Source organism: Temnothorax americanus, unplaced genomic scaffold (genome assembly GCF_048541705.1).
Source record: "Temnothorax americanus isolate GAGA-0224 unplaced genomic scaffold, ASM4854170v1 Scaffold6, whole genome shotgun sequence".
NCBI lineage: Eukaryota > Metazoa > Arthropoda > Insecta > Hymenoptera > Formicidae > Temnothorax > Temnothorax americanus.
Genome location: NW_027509751.1, coordinates 2,825,098 through 2,848,863, shown reverse-complemented (window position 1 = coordinate 2,848,863; position 23,766 = coordinate 2,825,098). Strand labels below are relative to the sequence as shown.

The 23,766-nt window shown below is 40.5% G+C and overlaps 1 protein-coding gene across 5 annotated transcripts in view; it reads left to right on the top strand.

Annotated features, from left to right (window-relative positions):
- The window catches only part of Trim9 (E3 ubiquitin-protein ligase Trim9), a 102,696-nt gene that overhangs the window by 64,609 nt on the left and 14,321 nt on the right, over positions 1–23,766 (top strand). For 3 of the 5 annotated variants that reach the window (XR_013259167.1, XM_077420703.1, XM_077420706.1), the window contains 3 exons: positions 13,552–13,647; positions 14,351–14,744; positions 16,409–16,441. Coding sequence is in view for 4 of the 5 variants with exons in the window: in XM_077420703.1 (XP_077276829.1) it covers positions 13,552–13,647; positions 14,351–14,744; positions 16,409–16,441 (523 nt within the window). In the remaining variant the exon portion in view is untranslated. The remainder of the gene's footprint in view (positions 1–13,551; positions 13,648–14,350; positions 14,745–16,408; positions 16,442–23,766) is intronic. The other 2 variants (XM_077420704.1, XM_077420707.1) reach the window with 1 other exon arrangement.

Genomic DNA, 23,766 nt, shown 5'->3' with positions numbered 1-23,766 from the left:
AGGAATAAGAAGCGCCACCGGAAAGATATCGAGGGAGGCGGGGGAGAATGGTGTTTCTTATTTTCTTTCTATTTTCCAGGCACAATAGTCGCCGGGTTTTTTAATACGTTTTCTCGTACGAGAAACGCGTATCTCGTTTCTGCCTTTCTCGTTCGATTCGTTCAGCTCTCTTCGTCGTGCTCAACGACAAGATGCGGGAAACAAAGGCGATGGAAAGGCGAGAGTGAGACGCGCGCCCCTGCGCGATACAAAAGCCACGCGTCGCGTCGACTCGCGCCGTAATGAGCTCCTTGCACCCCTTTCGTGTCATTCCATTCCTTCGCAACTGGTTTCTGCGAATGTTTCAACGCGACGCGCTATATATCTGCGGCCGCGCCGAGAAAGCTGAGGCTCTCCGCGGCTTTCACGCGAATCAATTCTGCATGATTATTTTGCGGATACCATATACAGGGTGTTTTACAAATTCCGAGGTATATCTCCAAAATTAGGAGGCGAAAAGGAGTATTATTTGGGAAAATTTATTTAGAAAAAAAAAACAGTTTGTCATGCAATGTTGGAAAAATTGAAATACTTTCCATCTTTTTCTTTTTATTAAAAATTGATTACAAATTTAAGTTTCATGTACCTTCTTGTAACTTTTTTATTTCTTTATAGAGTTAACACTTAATAAAATGTCTTATTTTAAATTCTTTAGAATATGTTACGAGAAGAAAAATTTTATCGAAGTTTTTCGCAAAAAATTATTATGCATTACACTGTGTTAGTTTATTATGCGAATACCGCTGATTTTTCTCGGAGGAAAATCTGGCAAGAAACACGGTAGTTTCGTGAGCCGCGTAACGCAATTAATTCCGCGCAGCTGCACTCAGCTGCACCTGGAGATGAACTCGTCGATCATGATAATTTCCATCTCCCAGGAGAATATGCGACTCCTATTACAGGCTGTTAATTGAACAACGTCTTCCTTCCTTCAAGGAGTGGTTAAAGGAAATTCAACGTTGCGTCCCCCGGGATCGCGACGGCCGGGAGACACGACTAATTAATGCACTAATTAAACGGTTCAGTGTATTATCACGAGTTTTTGGCGAACAATTTAAAGAGTACGATATGCCATTCACTCGCAATGAAATGCTCGATTGGACATTATTTCTGAAAACTTGCTGAAACAGTAGAAAGTGAACGGCAATTTGCGTGCGGAAGCGGAGTTTAAGGGCTTCGACGCATTTATGCGGGATTATGCAAATTCGATGTCCTCGCCTCCGTTCGAATGCGGCTCCCGAGCAGCGTCCCACCCTCGGTATCATGACGGTAAATATGTATCTGCGAGTTAAGCGAGAGTTATTTTGTGCCTCATAGATTCTTCAGTTTAATACGTTGAGTTAACAAAAATGTAAGCAAGAAGTGAGATATCCGAATGAAAATACACTTAGATTAATGCAATCATGGTATTTTATGGCAAGTATTATCAAGAAATTTTAGCATTTAGACTGATCTTTCTATATTGGAGTATTACATTTTAATTTAATCCACTTTTGGACATTTAATTTATAAAAAATGGCGTTTATCATTATTGAAATTTCTGAAGATATATATTGTATAATATTCGCATTATTTACATATAATTTTTAGACTCTTTTGATAACTTATGAACCTTGCGTGACTTATGGAAATTTAATGGCGACGACGCGATAAGTGTATTCAAAGGCGAATAGTTTCTTTTATCTCTAGGATGGCGTATATAAGTACGGGTATACACAAGCCCATAAAATCGCGAACATACGGTTACGATCGTAATTTTTTTTTCTCGGCGCAAGTTGTACGCGTTCGCGTGCATGCAAAGCGGCGCTTCTTGAAAGAAATATGTTATCGGTCATGTTCCTCGGGGTACATTGGAGTTTCTTTATACCCGCTCGCTAAATCTCCGTTGTAACATGCAAAGTTACGAGGCGATGAAATCGCAGCCGAGAAAGCTGATGAAAATATGAGAATTAGGAAGAGGAATTTCAGTGATTTCTCAACGACGTAGTAAAAATTAATGTTAAGATAAATGAAATTCCGCGTCACGTGAGCGATATTATATTAGTAGTACTTACGTACTAATTATGCATATAATCGAAACGAGAGAGAACAATATAATTATATATAGTAATACAGTTTGAGGTGTATCAAATATCGATAGGTCTATTCTCCCCTAACTCCGGTTTGCCATGGATTATAATACAACACCGAATATAACGTTAAAGCACGTGGTCCGGCGTTGCCGGAGCCCGACGGGTGGGGAAAAAAAAATGTCAAAACTTCGACGAAATGTTGACGACGGATTTTGGAAAAATTCCGGCATCCGGTTTAAAAAAAACTCGCAGTTTACGGACGGTATAACCCCGGGTTGTGAACGCTGCGGCTCTCACTTACGATTTGTAACCACTGCTGCAGCGCGGCGTGTACAATTTTTTTCTTTTTTTCTCTCTCCGGGAGGTTTTTTTTTGCGCGCGCGAAATGCAGGAACGGCCGTGATTTAGTGACACGGCGCCCCGGCGAGATATCGTCGTTTCCCCAGTCGACATTGAGCGTCGGATTTATAAGTCGAAACGCGCGGGAACGCTCGCGAGCACCAAAGTTCACCCGCGCGCGTTCTCGTATCGGACCGCTCGATATTTCGGATTTATCAATGCCCGCCCGGTATTTATGAGCGCGTTGTTCGCATCGCGATAGGGGCACGATATTGCGTATTTACGTGCGACGTTATGCGCGGCACGAGATACGCGGATGGTTTGACCGATATATTTCCTTACTTTATCTTGCGTCGTTCGATTTGACGCCAGAACAATTGCGGGGGGATGCAGAAGCGAACCTCAAGATCTTTTTCGAATGTTGAATTAAAAGCGCCTCGCTCTGTAATCCCGAAACGAAAGAAACGGTCCGAATTTCCGTGTGCCAGAACTCCTTCCCAACTTCGCTCTTTCCCACATAAATCTTGCGGAATGGATAATACGAGTTTTGCTTCTGCATTCCTGAATCGCTGAGTGGTCGATATTTCCTCGCGGACTATTCCTTTGACCGGCCATGAGAATTGCAGTAACGTATATAAGGACGGGCTCGCGTATGATATAGCAGAAGTTCTTGCATCGCTTTTATACACTTGATTTTGCGAGTTTCAATGGATTTCAGAGAAGAATTGATCGCGTGTATCAAGAACCATCGAATAGAAAATAATTGAACGACAATATTTCGTGTTCGATCATTTTGCTCGCAGAAGGTATCGTTTTTCCATAACCCGGGATATTGAAAGTTCTTAGTCGTTCTGGAATCGGTCATTCTTTACGTGAGTTCATACATCGCTATCGCGTCTAGAACGCTCAGACGGGTGACGGTGCAGTCGACAAAAAAAAATCTTTGCCTCGTGCAACGCGATACGCGGTACTTACGACAGAAGGAAAAAGAGCGTTTGCATGAACTATTTTTTAGTACAATATTAAAAAAAAATAATCTGCTTATGTGCCAAAAATTAAAAAATGTGATCCATCAGGGTAATTAAAGTGATCGTATCCACAAAAACCGAACGTTGTCCAATATTTAGAATAATATTGTCTTTAAGACCATGTATATATATATCGTTATGTTAACAACTCTTTTCTCAAATAAACTCAGATGCAACGCATTAGAAATTATTCTACTAAATTAATTAAGATAACAATGCCAGAATGGTGAGTACACCTGTATTTGCCTCATATATGGCAGTCCACTGAGAATCTTTTAGCCGAAGCCATCACGTTCTGACGTAAACCCCGACGCATTTGTATATAGATTAATGAGATGGATGAGAAACGAAATATGATGTATCGATGTCATGGCAATAATGTTCTCCGATAATCGGCAGCTTGTGTTCATCGCGTTTATCCATGCAGTTTCTCGCAGTTATAATATATAAATTACATTTTGCAAGTTGTTGCGAATATTTTAATGGTACTTGACGCAGTTAATGCTATACTGTTTAATTCGTCAAATTATACTCAATTTCAGTCATTTTTAACCATCCTTATAGGTCGCCCCACTGCTCCTACTCCAACTATGTTGTCAATTTAACTAAAGATCAATGGAGTTAATATAATACTGTCTTGTGTTAAGAACACATTTCGACACATAGTAGTTAAAAATAACAAAATGTCATTTAACTCAAAGTATTGGTTTTTTCTTCTTTTAATATTTAACGGTGTATTTTTCTTTTTGTAATTAAAAATCGGAATCGTACACGTAGGTAGAACGGAACAACTTACCTGTTTAATCTACGTTCGCAGACATATACGCTTCCGTTGCGCCGAGGTCACGGTCAGTGCGAAATGCGGGTTTACAATCGGTCGGGAATGTCGCGGAAACGCAACAGTGAATTTAAAATAAGGGGTTTCGTCGCATATAACATTGCGGCCGCCCCAGACAGTGCGGCCTGCAGATAGTGCAGATTGCATGGAGGTATTAGCCGTATCCCCTGGCGTTCCCCCCCCCCCCGGCTTTTCGCTCATCCTGCTAAAAGAACACGACATTTCCTAATGGACGTAAATTGTCTCGTCGTCGCGCTATCGTGGATTCTCCTCTTTTATTCGTCCGATCCTGCATCATCATATTGTTACTCTTTCTCTCTATTATTTTTTCTTCCTCGCAGAGTCGCTCGTGAATCGTTAGGTAGATTTGTGAACATCTTGTAAGCGAAAGTTACGACGTCTCGTAAAATCATTTGCTTTCGAAGTTTATTTTAGCGAGGATAATTATGTCTATCCGAACAATAACAATAATCGAAAAGCTTACAACAATAATATCTACGCGACTAATAATTTTTTAACCAATATGAGGAAAATGTCTATTACGCTTTTTGTGAACTTGCCAATATGTATTTTGGTTGGGGAAAAAATAAAGCGCAGAGTTTTATACACCTTCGTCACCATTTATGCGCTTCGACGCGTTGTTTGCGAGAAGGAACGAGGTTTTTGCTTCGCAGTTGATTAAAAAACGTAGATACCGTGACTAGGGGAAAGGGGGCTGGACTCTGACGGGGGGGAGCCTCCCGATGGTGGTCGTGAGGTAGTAATTCAGAGGGTGCTTTCCTTGTATACCGAGGGTGCAACGCGCCCTGTGCAATGAAAGCAAGCAACGTTTTTGGCGCGGTTCGTAGGGAGCATAATGGCGCTTTAACAGTCGACTCATGGTGAACTTGAAATTATCCGTGAATCCCGCAATCCGTTTCTTGTTTTACAACGCTTCGTCGCGGAACGACATCGTAAAATACAAACGGCGCGAACGTAACGATGAAAAAAAAAAAGGGATCTTTTTTAGGAAAATATATAAAATAATAGGACAGAGAGAGAATTGTAATATAATAAAATTAATTTTACCGAGTAAGAAACATTTTACTTTGCCAGTAAATAATTAACTACTAAGACTTTTTTAATCGACTCAATTGGCTATCGTCGTCTTGACAACCGACCATTGATTTTGGTCTAGATTATCGTCGAGACATTTTCGAAAAATTAATTTCAATGCAGCAATGCATCAAAATTATTATGAAATATTAAGAGGGTTACATAACAAACCTTTGAAAACCGCGTAATAAAGCATCAAAGCGACCTCAATACGCCATACCCTTGCGACTAATCCGCTGTGCATCGGTTTCTCTCATTCGACGTGGGTGTTGTTTCATAGTCGCGTGTGCATCCAACCGTCGGCATTCATGCGCGAGCTCGCTATTCGGTGCATCTACGCGGCGATAGGCCTATCGTGTTTACGCAGGATGGTATCCATGCGCGAGCCCGCTCGTCCCTTATGGCAGGCTCGAGCACGTACCGGTAAGGGCGCGGATAAACGAGCCTCCGTGACGATAAATGAATGCGCAGGGTGGTACCCTCAGGGCGGAACCGGTGTATTATTTCGAAAATCGATGTAACATGGTTCTCGTTATGTAAACTATAAAAACTGGAGGATCGATATCGGTAGGCATTGGTCGATAGATTGAACGGGAGGAATCTTGAGCGACAAAATTGTATTGAAATATACACAGTGTTATAGATTTTATTTTATGTTATAGATTTTAGACGCTTTTTATATATCGGTCACATAAATGTTAGCTATAGCATTTTCTGCTAGAAGCATCTAGTACGTCGAGTTGTTCGATCGTCCTTATACCTCTTGCTCCACTTTATTTTCACACACCCACTCTCTCTCGAAAATATTCTCTTATTCCAACGTGTACTTCGCTATTTTCGCCCTCGAGTGAACAGCGAAAATCACTTCAGACAGATGACCCTGTACAAGAAGGGTGGCACTATCTTCGCCTTTCCTGCCGCGCCACCCACCCCTTCGAGTCGAGAGGGTCGAATCGCGTGGGCTGCGACTATATGATAACGGGCTCGTGCGCGATCTTACGTTAGTCGGCGAAATGTATATGCGCGCGAGAATGAATATCTCACCGCGAAACGTAGGAGAGGGAGGAGAAGCGAGGGGGAGGAAAGGCTAGAAATCAAGGCGGACGGAAGGGGGTGCATTCGAGTGACCAATTATTCCGGCACACGAAACCGATTCTCTACGAGACGTCGGGCCACGCCTGGCGTAGACAATGAGGGACAACGGTGATAAAAGCACATGCCCCGTCCGCTTCCATTTCGCTCCCGAATGACTTGGGACGCGTGATGAAACGACGCTGCAATTCAGGAATGGCAAAATATATATTACCGCGCGCGCGCACGCCGCATGCTCTATATTAGCGCTATATCCGGGATAAAATGTGCCCCGGCACTTTTTAACTTAATATCGCTCGCACTTGCCGGGCAATGCACTCTCTCGTTTTTATAGTAACTTCGTTTCGGCACTAACCAACTTTGACTTCACACTTTGACGGATAATTCTTCAATATCTGACTCAGTCGGGAAGAGTGAATTTGCCCGATTTAATTTAATTTTTGCTATTATAGGTAAAAAAGGGGACTATTTTTGTAAAAGTATTCAGTCAACGTATAAGTGTGATATCGTAAAATGGAATATGGCACGATACTCGCGCTCACCTAAAACCGATCGTAGTGCGCCGTTATGGCTAACAGCGGGTGATATACTACATATTACAATAGCTGGGTCAGAGAAATCCCAAGTGTTTTCGGTCGCAGATCGCGATCGATCTTGGAAACAATGGCGGGGCTCTCGAGCTTAATAAGTGCAAGGGTGCTTTTGATACGTTGCGCCGCGCGAAAGCGCCTCGAGGGTCGCTCCGCGGAGCACCCTCGACTTTTGTAATTATGCTCGCGCCGTCGTACGGTTTGATTGGCGTTCTTAATTAACAAGTGCATTCGCCGCATTCTGGGCTGCAGCTAGACGTGCATTATCTCGACGAAAATTGACTCTCCGCGAAGCTGATGCGGGTCTCCGCGCGCAAGCCTCGCGATTCTGCTTTTTCGCGCGGAATAGAAATCAACCGCGGAGATCGACGACTTTTTTGCTTTTTGCGCCGCCCGACTCTATTTGGCAAAACCCAGTATTAAACTCCCGGCCAAAGGAGAGTCATGAAAATTCACGGTACTCTGCGCGAAACGTTGTTTTCTCGCAGGGAGGCCGTATCGCGCAGGATTACACGACGGCCGAATAATTTAAGCCATGGAAAATGGAATATATCATCGCGTAATATTTGTTTATTAGCGTTCTGCCGCCGTGACTTCAAAAGATGAATTTTTACCATGCAAAAGGACAGTGACGAACGAAATAAGTATTAAATTTTTTACTTTGCATCTGTAGCCGACTCGCGACATAAATATTAATATTTCTTAGAGGAATATTAGTCGTATAAGATACACAGGATAAATATATATATATATATATATATATATATATATATATATATATATATATATAACAGCTTGCTCATATCGAATAAATAAAACGCTTATAGATATTAATATAATAAACATGTACAGGAAATGCTCCAATCCGATGGTGTTAAATTAGATTCGGTATACCCAAATTTTCGCGGATTCTCCCCTCGTTTCTTTCCAACCGCGATTCGGCTAAAGTAACGGGAAGTGCCGGAGAAACCTTGGCGGACTTTAATGGAATTACGCGTGAACCGCGTGAAAGTATTAAGGATCGATTATTAAAGCGAGATCGCGCCGCCCCTCGCCGCGAATCTGACGAGGTCTCTCCCTCGCGGCTTCCCTTTATAGATGTACAACGCGGTGACTGCGGTAATTAATATAACAAAGGGTCGGGGGAAGCGTTAAAGGGACCGCATGTCGGGAACAATCTCGCGGCATTCTCTATCGGGTCGGCGCGGTCGTCGCCTCGCGCGCGACTCGAACTTGGCGGAAAGTTGCGCTGAAAACTGCGGAAATTGTCGGGCGCGGCCGACGTTAACTCGAAAGGAGTAACTTAATTACGCTCGAGCACGAATCGCCGTTGCAAACTTTTCGTTTGTGTCGGTGCGTGTGCGCCTGCGCGCACGGGGGGCTCGCGTGTACGTGTGCAAAGGGGAGAACGCTCGGCGGAGAACGCCCAAGGCAACGGAGATACTTCCTCCGCGAAACTTCGCGGGCAAAAATTCATTTTGGCTCGCCCTTATAGCAATAATGAGCTCTGACAAGCCCTTCATTCCGTAGTTTTGTTGCTGATGCGAATTAAGAGGTTGGACGTAGGATTATTATTTTCGTTATATCTTTCGGTTATCTTTCGATGACACGTCATGACTTTACGTACACAGAAAAAAAGTGCTAAATCAAGACTTATATATTCTTGTATATAAGCAAGAATCTATAATATAATCTTGAAATGAGATATGAATTCCGTTAAACCGCGAAGAAAACTTGTTTGAATGAAGGTATTTATATAGTTTAACCAAGAAAAAAAATTGAAATAAAAAGTTGAAATTCTTTTAAGAAGATTTTAGATTTTTGCTTATATATAGAATATTGTTCCGCTAAACGTCAAACATATATTTTTGAAATTCAGCAGTAAAATAATTTTTTCGTTAATAGCTATAAGCGAAAAATTTCTGATATATCAATGGATTAATATTTAAAAGACAGGCAGAGAGAAAAATTGCGCGAAAGCGAGCCAGGCTCGCGTGTCCAAGACAGGGAGATATCCGCTGATTACGATCGCGGGTGACGGCTTAATCGAAAATTAATCCGAGCCGCGCGCGCGGTGCTCGAAACTTTACGGAGGACACGATTCCATTATCTGCTTTTGGGTCATCTCCAGTACATGCCATTCGTGAGACACGCTCGTTTCGATGTAAATTGAAAGCGGTCGGTTGGCGATCACCAGGTTGGCGCGGCCGCGCGGGAATAATTGCAAGATTAATCGGTTCCCGTTCGCCCGATAGAAATATCACCGAGAGTTCTGTGTGTTTAATCTTTTCTTGTTCCTCTGTTTTTTTAAATTTATGTTCTTTTGAGCCGGTTTCCCCATTCGCACGCCTCGCCCGTCGGGATTAATCGGCGCGAGAGGTACCTTCCGGTAACGTCTTTCCACCTTTTCCCGTTCGTTACCGTTTGCCCTGTAAATACGACGCTTTCTGAAAAGCGTTTGCTGAAAAGCATCGGTCAGATTTAATAAGCTTTCGCGCGTATGCTGTTCGTTAGGATTTTAACGAAGCTTTCAGCGCGATGAAAGTCTCCCGCGTCGGTGATCTCCACGAGTTGGATAAACTCAGAGGCTAGCTTCTTTTTATTACGGATGCCTCGGTATTATATATGTTGGCACATTCTGGAGGAAGTTAAGGTTTCGCTCTGGGCGGTGTTTTCCAACTTTTGATTATTATAACGAGCGTTGCTGGCCGACTGTTAACGAAGCCTTTGTGGATCGACTCTTGGCCAATTAACGTCGTCGAGAAAGTCGAGCGCTTGCCACAACTGAGACAATTCTTGGGGCGCATTTCGCATTAGACTCATCGAACGAGAAGTTTAAACAAATTATTCTTGAAAGTTACAGACACAGGAAATGCCTCGCGAGTCTCGGAATTAGTGTTGCTCGCTTTCAATGAGAGGACCAACTACGTCAACGTTAAAGAAAACGCTTTTGTATATAGTCTTTGTATTTATAGAAATTCCAGACGAGCCATTTAGACGACGGTCCTTTCAGCCATCTTGTTAAATTCGTATTAAATTCCGTAAGTCTCCTGTATTATCGTCGCAAATGTATATTTTGTGGATAACTAGAAATCTATGATGCAACTTAGTCTTTGTACACATTTTAATCGAAATATAATACATCTTCACGGAAAGAACCGTTTTGCTGAAGTATCTAAAAATTTAACTAGACATAGATCTGAAAATAATTTTGTTGCACCATCAAAATAATTTTGTAGAACACTCAAACTGATTGCTAAAATGTCAAAATTTTTGACAACATTATTCATCTATACTCCAGGCCACCTAACTATAATTATTTTGATGGTGCAACAAAATTATCGTCAGATCTGTAACTAGCTAAATTTTTTAGATACCTCAGCAAAACCGTTCTTTCCGTTCTTTTTTGCAATTTGTGATAATTTTACGATATCTAAATTTATACTACGGAGAGGGTTACGGGTTTTGTTGATCAACTGACAACCGGCGGCGAAGTTCCGGAGATGTTCGCGGGATAATCGATCGAGGGAACATCTCGCCCGCGGCTGCGGGGAGAGACGGTCGGATAGTTCGTCGCCCTGATGAAATCCCCGAGAGCTCTTTTCATGCTAATAAGATTTCGCCGGTCGCGCCCAATGGATACGCGCCAAAGCGCGCGAGGGAAAGACACCGTCGCCGTCGCCGCCGTGTTCGACGCGGAAGAGACTTCGAGAGGAAGAGAAACGTTATACAAAGGGATACACGCCGCTTCGGCACAGTCGGACGGGAAATCCCTCGACATGGTACTTTTGTTGGTGCTATAATTCGATATTTCGTGCGCGATGCCGCAGGTGAGAAAAGTAACGAGTTCTCGCGTAAATGGATTCGAGAACACAAGGCCTGTCTGAAATTAATTTTCAACTTTATTTTGCCGACGGAATAAAAAATCGCTCAAACAAACATGCGTATCTGAGCAATTAAACTATAATATAAGAACGATGCGAAGTTATTGCTAAGTTAAATATATAGATCTAATATCCATTTGTACCCAATGTAGATTGACTTCTCTCTCTCTCTCTCTCTCTCTCTTTCTCAATCTTGGTTTAGTTAATTTTTTATCTTTTTTTAGTTTTAAGAATTACAAAAAGATACTAAGGGCCGGTTGTTCCAACCTGTTGGTAAACTAGCTAATAGTTAAATCATATGTATGTCTTTGTTTATCCTTTACGTTAGACAAAGATAGACATATGACTTAACTATTAGGTAGCTTATCAATAAGTTGGAACAATCGGCCCTACATTGTTGGAAAATTTTTGTAGTTTTGTTAAAAAAGGTCCTTGTTAAAATTTGTGTGTAAAATAATCAACATATACATGTGTAGATTCAACATATGTTTGCTATGTTAATTGAACTTAACAAATTAAAAATGTAAAATTATTAAAATGATTTAAAAAATATGTGTGTGTGTTAAAGCAACATAATTTAAATGTATTTATTAAATGTGTTAAAATTTACAGAAGAAGAGTGTTTGATTTTACTCTATAACAAAAGTGGAAATAAAAACTTACAGAAAAAGAGTGTTGATTTTATTTTACAATCTTAATTTCAACATAAAAGTTATGTTAATTGTACACATAATTAACCTCAAATTACGATCAGAATTACATTTCCTTTCTGTTGAAATATTTTAACATAGCATAGGTGTTACACCATTTAATAACACATCCATATTATGTTGAATTAACACAAAAATTTGAGTGGACCGTTTGGGACATGTAATTTATGTTATATTTAATACAAATTTTCTAAGTAAGTTAAACCGAGATTAAAGTTAACCTACATTGGTAGAAATGGACATGCGAAAGTCTCGGCAGATGTAACGTGCAAATATTAGTTGTGCGACATGTAGACTCTCGCGCGCGTGATACCTGCGATCGTTTAGTCAAGAATGCATCAGGAAATGGATGACGTTACACGTCGAACGGGTTGCACGTCGCCCGATATTTTCCTATAATCCGTCGAGGCTTTATCGCGAACTTGCACGAGTAAATCCGCGCGCGTCTTCCCTGATGAATGCCGACGCTGCCGCGGTATCGTGTGCATACTGCATACGCGATCGCGTCCCATTTCGGTAAGCACACATTGTCGTGTTAAATGGAAACTGCCAAGGCGACGTGCGTTAGGTCTCCGATGAATTCGACGAAGTGCACCGGTCTGTCCGCTCGATCGATCTGAAGGTATTGTCCGCCGAGGAAAGTCGAGAAATCAGGAAAATGATAAACGAGAACTGTGGGAACGATTCGCGATATTGCGAGGCGATGCCAGCCGTCGCGACGTCATCGCATTTCTCAACCGCTGTAAGATGATAAATTAAATCGCAATTGTAAATGCGTTGCTGGATTATAAGTTTTCCTCCGATGTTCGTCGTCGATAATATACTATTATCTTGAACAAAGTAGTTTACATAAATATATGTAGAAGAGATCAACTTTCTTGAGACAGTATAGAAATAATTTCCAATTGTTTTACGAACGAAGATAGAAAGCATTGATAAAAAATGTAGAAAGTAACGCAAAATAGTTATTTTTATGAAATGCGAACATTTCGCTTGTGCCCGTTCTTATAAGAAAATTGTTAATCAGTTAATTTGGATAATATTTTAAATTTATATATATATATTTTTTTTTGAAGATGTAGTTTAGTAGTTTTATTAACATTTCCGAATGGAAAATAATATCTTGAGTTCTGTTTATATCGTACAGTACATCAAGGAACGCTATAAAATCAAACATGTTTGTCTATACAATATATCTTGAGTTTTGTTCCCGAGATTTTCTCGAGGAGAAATAGCGCTTGTTCTCTCTTTCCACAACGAAAGAAGAGCACTTTGTGTCGTTATTGAACAAACAACGATATGTACTTAATACGAGCTCGTTCACGAAAGCGTGACTACGCCTATGTGTACGGTACCGCTCAATATACAAACTCTCTACATACGGGAACTGTTTATTCATCGGAACCAGTGTGACATATCGATCCAACATCGAACGCTTGTGCTGTACACAATTCGTCTTCATTAGTCCCCAGTACCTCTCTATATCTACTAATGTACAGTTTATAGGAATATAATCTCTATTTTGCGTCATATATATATACACACACACAAAACGCATATATTGTCTGCTATAAATTAATGTGTAAAATAAATACGTAACCTTATATACATATATTTTAAATACACATTATACATAATATGTTAATATATATTTCAATACATATTGTATAATTTAATTTATAATACAATATGACTTTTTATATATCATATAGTTTTCATAATTTAAGTTATTTTTTGTATAAGAAAGACGAGGGGTTTTTTGGTCCATATCTTTAGTCGCGCAAACGTGCACGTATCACGTATCCAAATCCCTCTCGAAGTACCGCCACGTTCCCTTACGTGTCGTGAATTTCTGCTGTTACAGACGGAGCTGTCGCAGAATCTGCAGCAGCTGTCGGAGAGGGCCCGCTCGACGACGGAGTTCATTCAAAGGCTCAAAGGAATGACGGATAAAGTACACGTGAGTATGCGCGCCTTTGGCGCCCGTTTTAAATTCCGTGTCGACGGGCGCGTCAACGCGACACGGTGCCGTGAAATTGCGAAAAGATATGGCGTTAATTACATCAGCTCTCTCCGCGGGATAATACCCGCGTGGATTTATCTTTGATGGCTGAAGGGACAATTCGAATGTACAAAGGGTATCCGAATAGCTTACAATCTAAACCGATCGAGCTTCAAAAACACTGACAGATGAGATTTCTTTTGACATAGCCTTTTATTTTTCCTTTCTTTATAAAGGATGTGCGTATCAATGAATTTGATATTGGATTTCTCGCATAATATCTGTACAAGCATTGCCTTCTAGTTTCGTATATGCTTAGGTATATGTATGCATGTGCGGAAATAAAAAAAAAAATTGTGTGCGATAAAAAAAAACCTATTCTAAAAAAAGTTGTCATTATATTTTTATAAGAATTCTTACAAATTTTATCATTTTTCCAAAGAGGTAAAAAACAAGTTTTATAACGACAAGTATTATTGTGAATACAATGGTAGGTCATAATTTTTTCTACATCAAGCGTGTTCCATTTTCTATAGAGAGAATTTGTCCCAGAATTTTGTCGCGCGCACAGAAGATTTTTTATATATATATAAAAGTGATATCGTGTAAGATATTTCTCGAAACCATAATTACAAAGCGGATCAATCACTGTCCATCCCAGGAGGAATGCGTGGCGCTCGAGGAGGAGGTCGAGGATCGGGTGACGAACCTGGTGAGTCTGCTGCAGGCGAGAAAATCACGGTTGATCGAAGCCGCTCGGCAGACCAGGGAGGCCAGGGTGCGCTCGCTGCGAGACCAAGTGACGAGATGCGCCACGCATTTGCAGACGACCACGGCGTTGCTCACGTTCTGCATCGAGGCGCTGAAGGAGACCGACAGCGCGGCGTTCCTGCAGATCGGCGGCATGCTGTCGGTCCGCGCGGCGACGGCCGCCGGCTCCTGGGGCGGTGCCGAGGGCGTGCAGGAAATCGCTCGTCTGCCGTTACTGGATCTCACCCTGGACGACAAGCCGCTGCGCCGCGCCATCGATCAGCTCACCTTCGTCCAACTCAAACGTGAGTCCGTTGTGATGGGGGGGGGGGAGGGGGCGAATGCGGTTTACACGGTCGCACGTGCGATATCGGTGTGTGCGAGCGTAGATTGAACCTAACCGGCGATCCATCCGACGATGATCGTGAATATATCTCACGGATGGGTTTGGGTTTCCCGATAGTAACTACATCGCATTAAGACGAAAATGAGAAATGGCATGAATTTTTATCCGCGACGTACGTCGAAATAAATGAGCTTTTTGCACGCTATCATTCCCGTTTGACAGATTAGACTTGTATAACGCGACGGGCAAAATTCGAAAAAAGAAATTGAATATAAAATTTTAATAATTTTTTTACAATTTCGACTAAATAAAATGTTCCGGGATAACCAGTAGAACTTTGCTTTGTATTATTGATTTCGTTGCACTTCCAAAGTATCAGTTAATTAATTGCTACGGAACTCACAATCGGTCAAAGTATATCGTAGATCTACCGCGTGTACTAGAGAGGAAATTACTCAGGAGCCAACGCGATTAGAACTAACGAACAGATAATTTCGTTGCAGAAACACGTATATAGTTTGATAAACAAGACACATTCCATTCTCTGAAATATATGCTCATTTAAGATGTTTACACGTAACATCCTATAACTTAGCGTTATGAGTAAAGCTAAAGAACTGCAACGACAATAAAATTATCTGTTAAAATCAGGAGATTAAAAAGATTTTACTTAAGGAGAGGGACACTTTCGTTAAATAATCTTTCACATTATTTTTCATTTAATCACGTAGCGTGTTTTAATAATTTAATAATTTTGTTAATAATTTCGCAAACATTTTGCGGAGAAGTCTTTTTAATCTCATCTTCTAACAAATCGCAGCAACAATCTCGGTTGAATAAATTAGATATTCCTCCGCTATAACGCCTGAGATAGCTCGCAAAAACATCTCGTTGGCTTCTCATCCTCGTCGGGGAAACCCATATCCGTTTGGTTCGTTACGCAAACCGAATCGTTCGCGACGGCTCGCCGAATTCTAGCTCGCATTGCGTACTTATGTTACGTGTCCGATAAAGCAACGGGCGTAAAAGCGGCGTATAAACTCGTTCGAAAGACGCCTTCGTGCACGCTTAATTGACTCGTATAGACTCCTCGTTCCGCGACTACCTCGGGATTTCGTGAGGGGGGGGGGGATTTATCTTTACGGAGCCCCGCGCTGATCGCGCAACTTTGTGCGCAGTCTTGTGCTCGTTGATAGTCGTTTTATCTCTCAAATGGGCGAAACGGAGGTTACACACGCGCCAGTATAAGCTTCGACTTTCTCGTTATTATGCAACTCCTGAAACGCCTAGCGACGACAATTAGAGTTTTGTTATGTAGATATTTAAATTAGCTGCAACTTCACGCTCTGGATCTTGCAATATACACCTCTTTATTAATTAATTTTGAAATATCAGACTCGATGATAGTCGCGTGAAAGGAACGATAATATATTTTACGCGGGATACTAAATCCCACGAACGCGCAAATTAACAGAAAGTAAAAAAAAAATCAGAGTCAGAGTAATATCCGGAGAGAAGACAACTTTCGAGCGAGTTTCGTTTAACGTTAATGCTCTTGCATGCTATACGTAAGTGAATGCCAATATTTTCACCGATTATAAATCACTCTGTTGTTGGACGCAGCGTCAGAGGGGGAGGAACGATTTCCTACAGCAGGTAAAGGAAACCCAATAGTAAACGCAGTCGTATAGACGTATATAGACATATATTATATAGCGATACGGAAAAAGAAAAGAAAGACGAGAGGAGGAAACAATAATTAAGAGAGATGAAGGAGGCGTCAATCTCACCCGCCAAAGTCGTCTAGACGGCCGGGAGATGACGAGGCGGGGGGCAGGTGGGAGTCGAGCAGGAGGGCGGGGGGTCCGCTTAATAATTTTACGTAGCCTGCGGGAGTGGTTCCTTTAAGCATGCCTCCTTGCTCGCGCCATAGCTTTGCCGTACGCTAAAACGTTTCAAAAGCGGATTAGTTAGGTACCGGCTTTGCAGTAACTGCTGTAACGATCTAGAGGTATTAACTCGTTACAAGAAGACATCCTCTCCTTACCGCTCGCTGGATATACACGGGGCTCTCCGTTGCACGGATGCCGGATGTTACACGGGGCCGATGTCGAGTCGGGAAACGTTAATCGCGTCCGATTAACGTGTTTACGGATGTATGGATAACTTAATAACGTATACGCGGGTTAGAAGCACGGGGAGTCACGTTAAGGCAGACGTAGCTCGAAATTTGATTCACTCGGGTGGTAAATAAAATTATCGATTTCGTCAACTCAATTTGACGATATAATCAACTCAGAATTGGTCAAAGCACCCGTCGTTATAATTAAGGACCGCGCGGGCGAGAAACACGCTCTTATACTCGCTCATTATTTTAACAAATTTGCAACCGCACGTTTCTGATTGAAATTAGGAAAGGAGAGTTAATGAAATACAAATCTGTTTAATGAAACCCGATAAACGACTACCGTCGAGATAGGTGTGAACTCGCTTCTCTCTATATCGAAACATTTCACTTTCGTGCAGTCTTGATACAAATCGTATACGGTGATATCCGAAAGTTTCTTCATTACGCACAGTTTGCTCGTCAAAGAGCGGCACGCCTCGGTTCGTTAAAATCTGCGATCGGCATAGTCACACGGAATTTAACTTAACCCGCCGGCTTTGCAAATAGCGGGAATGTGCCCCGTGGAAACTTTCAAGTTCACGAGAAATTCCGCGTAAAGTTTCGCAACGAAATCACTCCGGAGTATTGTGGAATCTAACGAATGTAATATACATTAGAAAAGTATATGCACATTTCGTTGGGTGACGAGTTTCTTGTTGCTTCTTTCTTTAGACGACATGCAATATTTCACAAGGTCAATAACTATTAATTTTTTTCTTTTTAGTTTCTTAAGAAATTTTATATTTTATATTATATTATATTTTATTTATGTTTTATTTTATTTTATTTTATTATATTTAAAATTTACAAGAAATTGGAAAGTCGAAGACTGAGAAATGAGAATAATGTGTACTTATCGTTAATTAACAAATTTAGTTTGCGCGAAGCTGTGGAACGAAAATTGAAATGAAAATTGGAAAATTTACGATCGTAATTGTAACAGCTGTTTAACAGCTTACAACGACGCTGAACGAGCAAAGTAAAAACGCGAAATTTATTTTCGTATTTTACGAGGCCGTTATGTGCGCGCGCCCGGCGCCATTTCGATTTCGGCGGAACGAACTTAATTAAACATAAAAATTCTGTCATATTGAGACGAGGGAGAGACAAGAAATCGAAGATGAACGACGATGAATCGTCGATATTCCCGCGAACAGGTGCTTCGCATTCTTAAATTTCAACTTTATTGCGGCGTGCGATATCTCGAGTTTTATGACACGAAAAATTGCTGGATTTCTCGGGTTGCCACTAAATCTCGTTATTATCTGCTCCCGTGATTTTAAAGACGACCGGGCTATTCTGAAATTAAAAGTTTGTCGCGGAATTCGTGCGTCTCATCGTATTTCGTTTTATAACTCAATGCTTAAAGCTGCATGTTAAAGTAATACGTTTGATTTCTAATTTTGTACCTCATATTAGTTATTAAAGATCGATATAACGTTCACTCATGATCAATTCACGTTGAACTTTAAAAGCCCCTTTTTACTTGTCTCTTATTAATTTCATTATCAAAAGTCTCTTATTTATTCGATTATTATAAATGCTAAGTAGTTAGTTATGTTTTTTATTTATTTACAAATATTCACGCGTCACGTGCTTTCTGTTTAAGAACTCTTGCACGTATCACAGACTAGCTGTTATTCCACATTTAATGTACATCGAATATTTATATGTAATAAACAATTTAAGTAATTAGAGATAATATTTTATTTAATATGTCAAATATGAAATAACCATCAATTTATGATGCGTGAATATTTAAACAAAAAACAGGCTTCTCGAATATGTTCTATTAATGCCCGTTTTCACCAACGTCGTTTAACTTGAACCTTAGTTTAATTTACTCTTTGGGAGCTTTCCAGCAAGCGACACGAGTCAACACAAGCATCGTTCTATCTTTCTTTTTTGGTTATGAGTAACAAAGATAAAACGATACTTGTGTCGACTTGTGTCGCTTGCTGGAAGGCTCCCTCCTTTGTTTCTAAGGGAGACAAGGTTAGAAAGAAACAAAGAGAATTGAACTAAAGTTCAAGTTAAACGACGTTGGTGAAAATGGGCATATGCCCATTTCTACCAATGTAGATTAACTTCTAATCTTGGTTTAACTTACTTAATTTCTATCTTTTTCTAACTTTCACAGAACTAGGAAAAGATGACAGGTAAGTTAAACCAAGATCAAAATTAACCTGCGTTGATAGAAATGGACAATAAGCGTTCAAATTCACGCACTTTTAATCCCATGTGTACAAACTACAGACACCGTATTGTTATACATATTTATTGATTGATAATGTAAATTAAAAGATGTAGATTATTTATTTAATTGCTTACAAGCTATCTTTTTAAATTATTTGTTAGTTATTCCATATTAAAATATGCATTGGATTTATGCAGAATTATAAATTGTATTTTGAATCGAAAAGTCGATTATCGTATAACGATCAATTTTATCGCTTGCACGTGTTGCCTAAAAGTTCAAAGAGTCAAAAGACATCTTGAATAAAACACTAATTAACAGGACATTTTATTTTTTTATTTTTACAGCATAAAAAAAATCAAGATGACAAGATCAGGTGTTTTCAATTTTGAAACTGAAGTAGTCTGCAGCATTATAAATATTTCTATTGCACGTTATTCAAATTTATAGCTGCATGACATTTGACTACCTCGAAAGAGGAGAACTATATGCGATGGAGTAAGTATTTCTGTTTAAAATATTTTTACGCTTACTCGGGACAGAACTATTCTGTCACAAATGTTCATACAATACACGCTGACATTGAATTTTGTATGGACAATTAATAGTATTGCCCACACCAAATCAGATAAAAAGTGCGTAATTTGAATGCCTAATCAATTACAATTTGCACTTTTATAATTTGTGGACGCGTGTTGGAGAGGATGAAACGTAAGGTTGTAAATGATGATTCTCCAAATTTTTCCAGACCGGACTACCGCAGTTTCAAAATTGAAAACACCTGATCTTGTCATTTTCGATTTTTCCAAATACAGTCGCGACTCTGCGAACACCAAGTAGTATGTGCCCAATTCGACTCTTATTGTTAGTTAAAGCTATCGATGAGAGCAATGAGTGTTTTCGCTGAATTTGTTTATATACTTTGTTGACGCGACCAGACGCTCGCGAGAAAGCGCGTTTGCCCGTGGCTAATTAGCGTAGTGCCGTGCTGCCATCATGATATGGGCGCACACGCGGCCATCACAATAGAGTTGCATCCACGCGCGGCAAAAAGGAAATTTATAAATATTTATGATTTTAACGCATTTATTTATTAGTAGATAGTTCTCTTGCTACAAAAGATTAAAATATGACTAACATCTTCGGGGAAGAAGCGAATGCATACTCGCAATCAGTGGCCTCAATCCTAGACAGCACGCGTGTCTAAATGACATCGTAATGATGTCCTTTCAACATCTTTTAGACGCGTATGCGTGTTGTGATTACTGTAAATGTAACAGGAATGTAAAATAAAAATTGCATTTCTTTGTTCATCGCGAGATTCGCGAGATTTAGCGGAGAATAAATATCGATAGTGTTATTCTTGTGCTTCTTGTAAAGTTTAAGGTAGGCGTCTCGCTACGTGCTAGTCATGCGACTGTTTGTAGGTTTTTACGTTCAGAAATATATTTCAGGCAATTTTTGCTAAGGGAAAAATAATTTTATGACGTATGGCGTAAAATTTCATACGTGACAAAGTATGTTACTTTTTCCAAATTATGTGATTTTTTTCATTTGACTCCGTTTTGATCAGCTGATCGTGCGAGTCGTCGAGAAAGGTTACAAGTGAGAAAAATACTTTTCGATTGAATTTTGACACGTACCGAGAAAGGGTTTCAAAACGCATGACAGGGGTGTCAATCACTATCCACGTCGGCTAAAAAAGACGAGCCTCATAACCTGCAACTACAGTGATTAGCCAGCGGCGTTGCCAAGTCTTCCCAACCTCACCTCGACCAAAAAATGTCTGCTCGATTACCGCATTTTCACTAAAATAAACTGAAAAATTAGCAGCGAAATCTCGGGTAAACTATATATTTTATGGTTGCATCGGATTCTTCGAAATCTAATGTACAAAAAGCAATGTTTTTTCTCACATCATCTAATCGAAAAATGCGAAAATATGTGATTGAAACCGTGATAGAGCCTTCTTTTTCTGGCCGTCTGTATGAAGCAATGCAAAATTTGTGATTTTCGAGATCGATTTTCTAGAGTAAATAATCGGTAAGGAGCCACAGAAAAAATCGACTGCAAAGCTGATCATATAATTTGATATAAAATCCGAAATCGAAAACTTTATCTAATACATGCCCTGACGAGACGACTACTTTAACGTCAATTTTCATGATATTTCTGGCAAATCGACGCTTAATATTCTCCCTGTTTGACTTAATATTCTTTCAATAGATTTCTTTCCACTATGGATAAGAAAAAAGGGCGAAGAATCGGTCTAGACGTCCGGCGGGAAATTAATCGCGGGCTTGTCGCGGACAAGGCTGACGACCGTACAATGCGACGTTAATGTCCCGTACGTATGTCTCGCCGAGATAACATGGGTAAACGGGAATTCTACTTCCTCGACGCTGGCAGATTAATTCGCTCATTAATTTATGCGCCTGAGATGCTGTAATCGCGCTCTATCGTCAACGACCGTTCTTTTAACAAAAACAACAGTGTTTCTCTTAGCAACCAAGTTCTATAGTTATCATATATCGACCAAAGCTCTTAATGCGTATATTTTATTCAAAAGATGTATAATTAAATTTTTCTATAATAGAGATAGAAAAGAATATGGGATATTATTACATAATGTCATAAAACAAACGTAATATTATTCAGAAATATTTTTAGTCAGAAAAGAGAAACCGAATTATTTTTTTGTATTTAATATTTATTTAAAGTCTAGTTTTTTCCTCACTAAAAAAATCCTTACTTTTTATTTAAATTATTAATTCAGAATCTCTTTTCTCTCTCTATAATATGTTATACATATATAATGAACTTTATAACGACTTCGAAAAGTTAATCATTTAAATTAGCAGTAAAGATTAATAAACTTCATAAGTCAAGTCTGCTAGTTTCTCTTTTCTTTTCATCGTATATTGTAACTTTTATCATAATTACTAGAAAGAAATACGTGAGGAAATAAATACATCTATCTGCGAATGTAATGTAAATAAGAAAAGGAATTATCGCACCCCGTATCGAAGTCAAATCAAAAGTACTGCAGGTAATCGAAGATTGTCAAGAGTTTGAAAGAAGCGAGGAAACTCTGTCTTTTGAACAAACAGTTGTCTCGCGTCTCCAGAAACGAAAGTGCCGAAGCGAACGTGATTATTTCAAGAATGCTTTTGCGCTCGGAGTGAAGCGTGAAAGATCGTCTTCAGCGAACTTCGTCAAGATCACTGTCGAGTCTCGCGAGAAGACCATTTTTCGCCGAGTCGAGAACCGTCCATTCTCCGCGAAGTTTATTTTCACCTGTCGCTAAGTTTTATCAGCGAGATATATTTCGCACGCGATACATTTTAACAGGCTATCGGCGCATTCTTCGCTTCGTCATGATTCTCTCTCTCTCTCTCTCTCTCTCTCTCTCTCTCTCTCTCTCTCTCTCTCTCTCTCTCTCTCTCTCTCTCTCTCTCTCTCTCTCTCTCTCTCTCTCTCTCTCTCTCTCTCTCTCTCTCTCTCTCTCTCTCTCTCTCTGTCTCTCTCTCTCTCTCTCTCTCTCTCTCTCTCTCTCTCTCTCTCTCTCTCTCTCTCTCTCTCTCTCTCTCTCTCTCTCTCTCTCTCTCTTTCTCTCTTTCAACGTATAACCCTTATCGGTTCACTCTTTTTCCACGTTTTCCTCACAAAGAGAACAGAATGAACGAGAGAGAAAGGGAGAGAGAGAGACGCTCTGTATGTATCGGATATCGGCGCGGCGTGGCGCGGCGTGGCGCGGCGCGTCTCGCGCCGTTCGATAAATCATTCCGATATGGGCATAAAGTTTCGCCGGTGTGTCGATTCACGTCGGACCCCATTGTAAGTAAAGCTGTAAAAAGAGCGCGGCCGTAACAGTTTTTTTTATCCGCGGCGTACGTTGTTTCCACGCCGCGTCTCTGTCGAAAAGAGCGCCGCTCCTTCGGAAGCGAAGGATCTTCGAGTCACTCGCGTGCACCTGTCCTGCCCATTAATTCCCGCTTTTACGAGCGCACCCTCGTAAAAGGCAGATGATCGATATTTCGCTCGCTGTGTTCCCCTCACGACTCTTTTAGCCGGCTTTAATTGACGCCGCGCCGCGCCGCGGTGTAAACCGTTACACTTCGCGCTTCGTCCGGATTCTTGTCGTTATTGGGTCGGATCGTAAAACGGGTAAAACGTTACGATCTCAGTATCGGTGTACCGAGTTTGTTAATTCGTTCAAATTTAATTAAACGTTGATAATAATCATTTTAGGTAATCTTTACTGCTCCGTTAGGACGTATTAGAAAATATGTTGGAGACGATATCGAAAGAAGTAATAATAAATAACTGTTCAGGCTGGCTTTACGATACCTAGAGATTACGGACTCGCACGTTGACAGCGCCGTTGTAAAATCCGACGAAATCCGGGATAATCGATAGTAAATGTCGACGACATAGAGCGACGGAGCGTGTTGCAATGGAATTTACCGTGCGAACGGCTTCATCGAGGTTCCATGTCGGATTACACGAGTTTTTGGATCGCGATAAGCGGGTGAAACAGCGAAGTGAGTTTATATTCTACGCCACGTCGTTCTTTTTCCTATTTGACATAAACGACTTTTCTCTCTTCGATTTTTC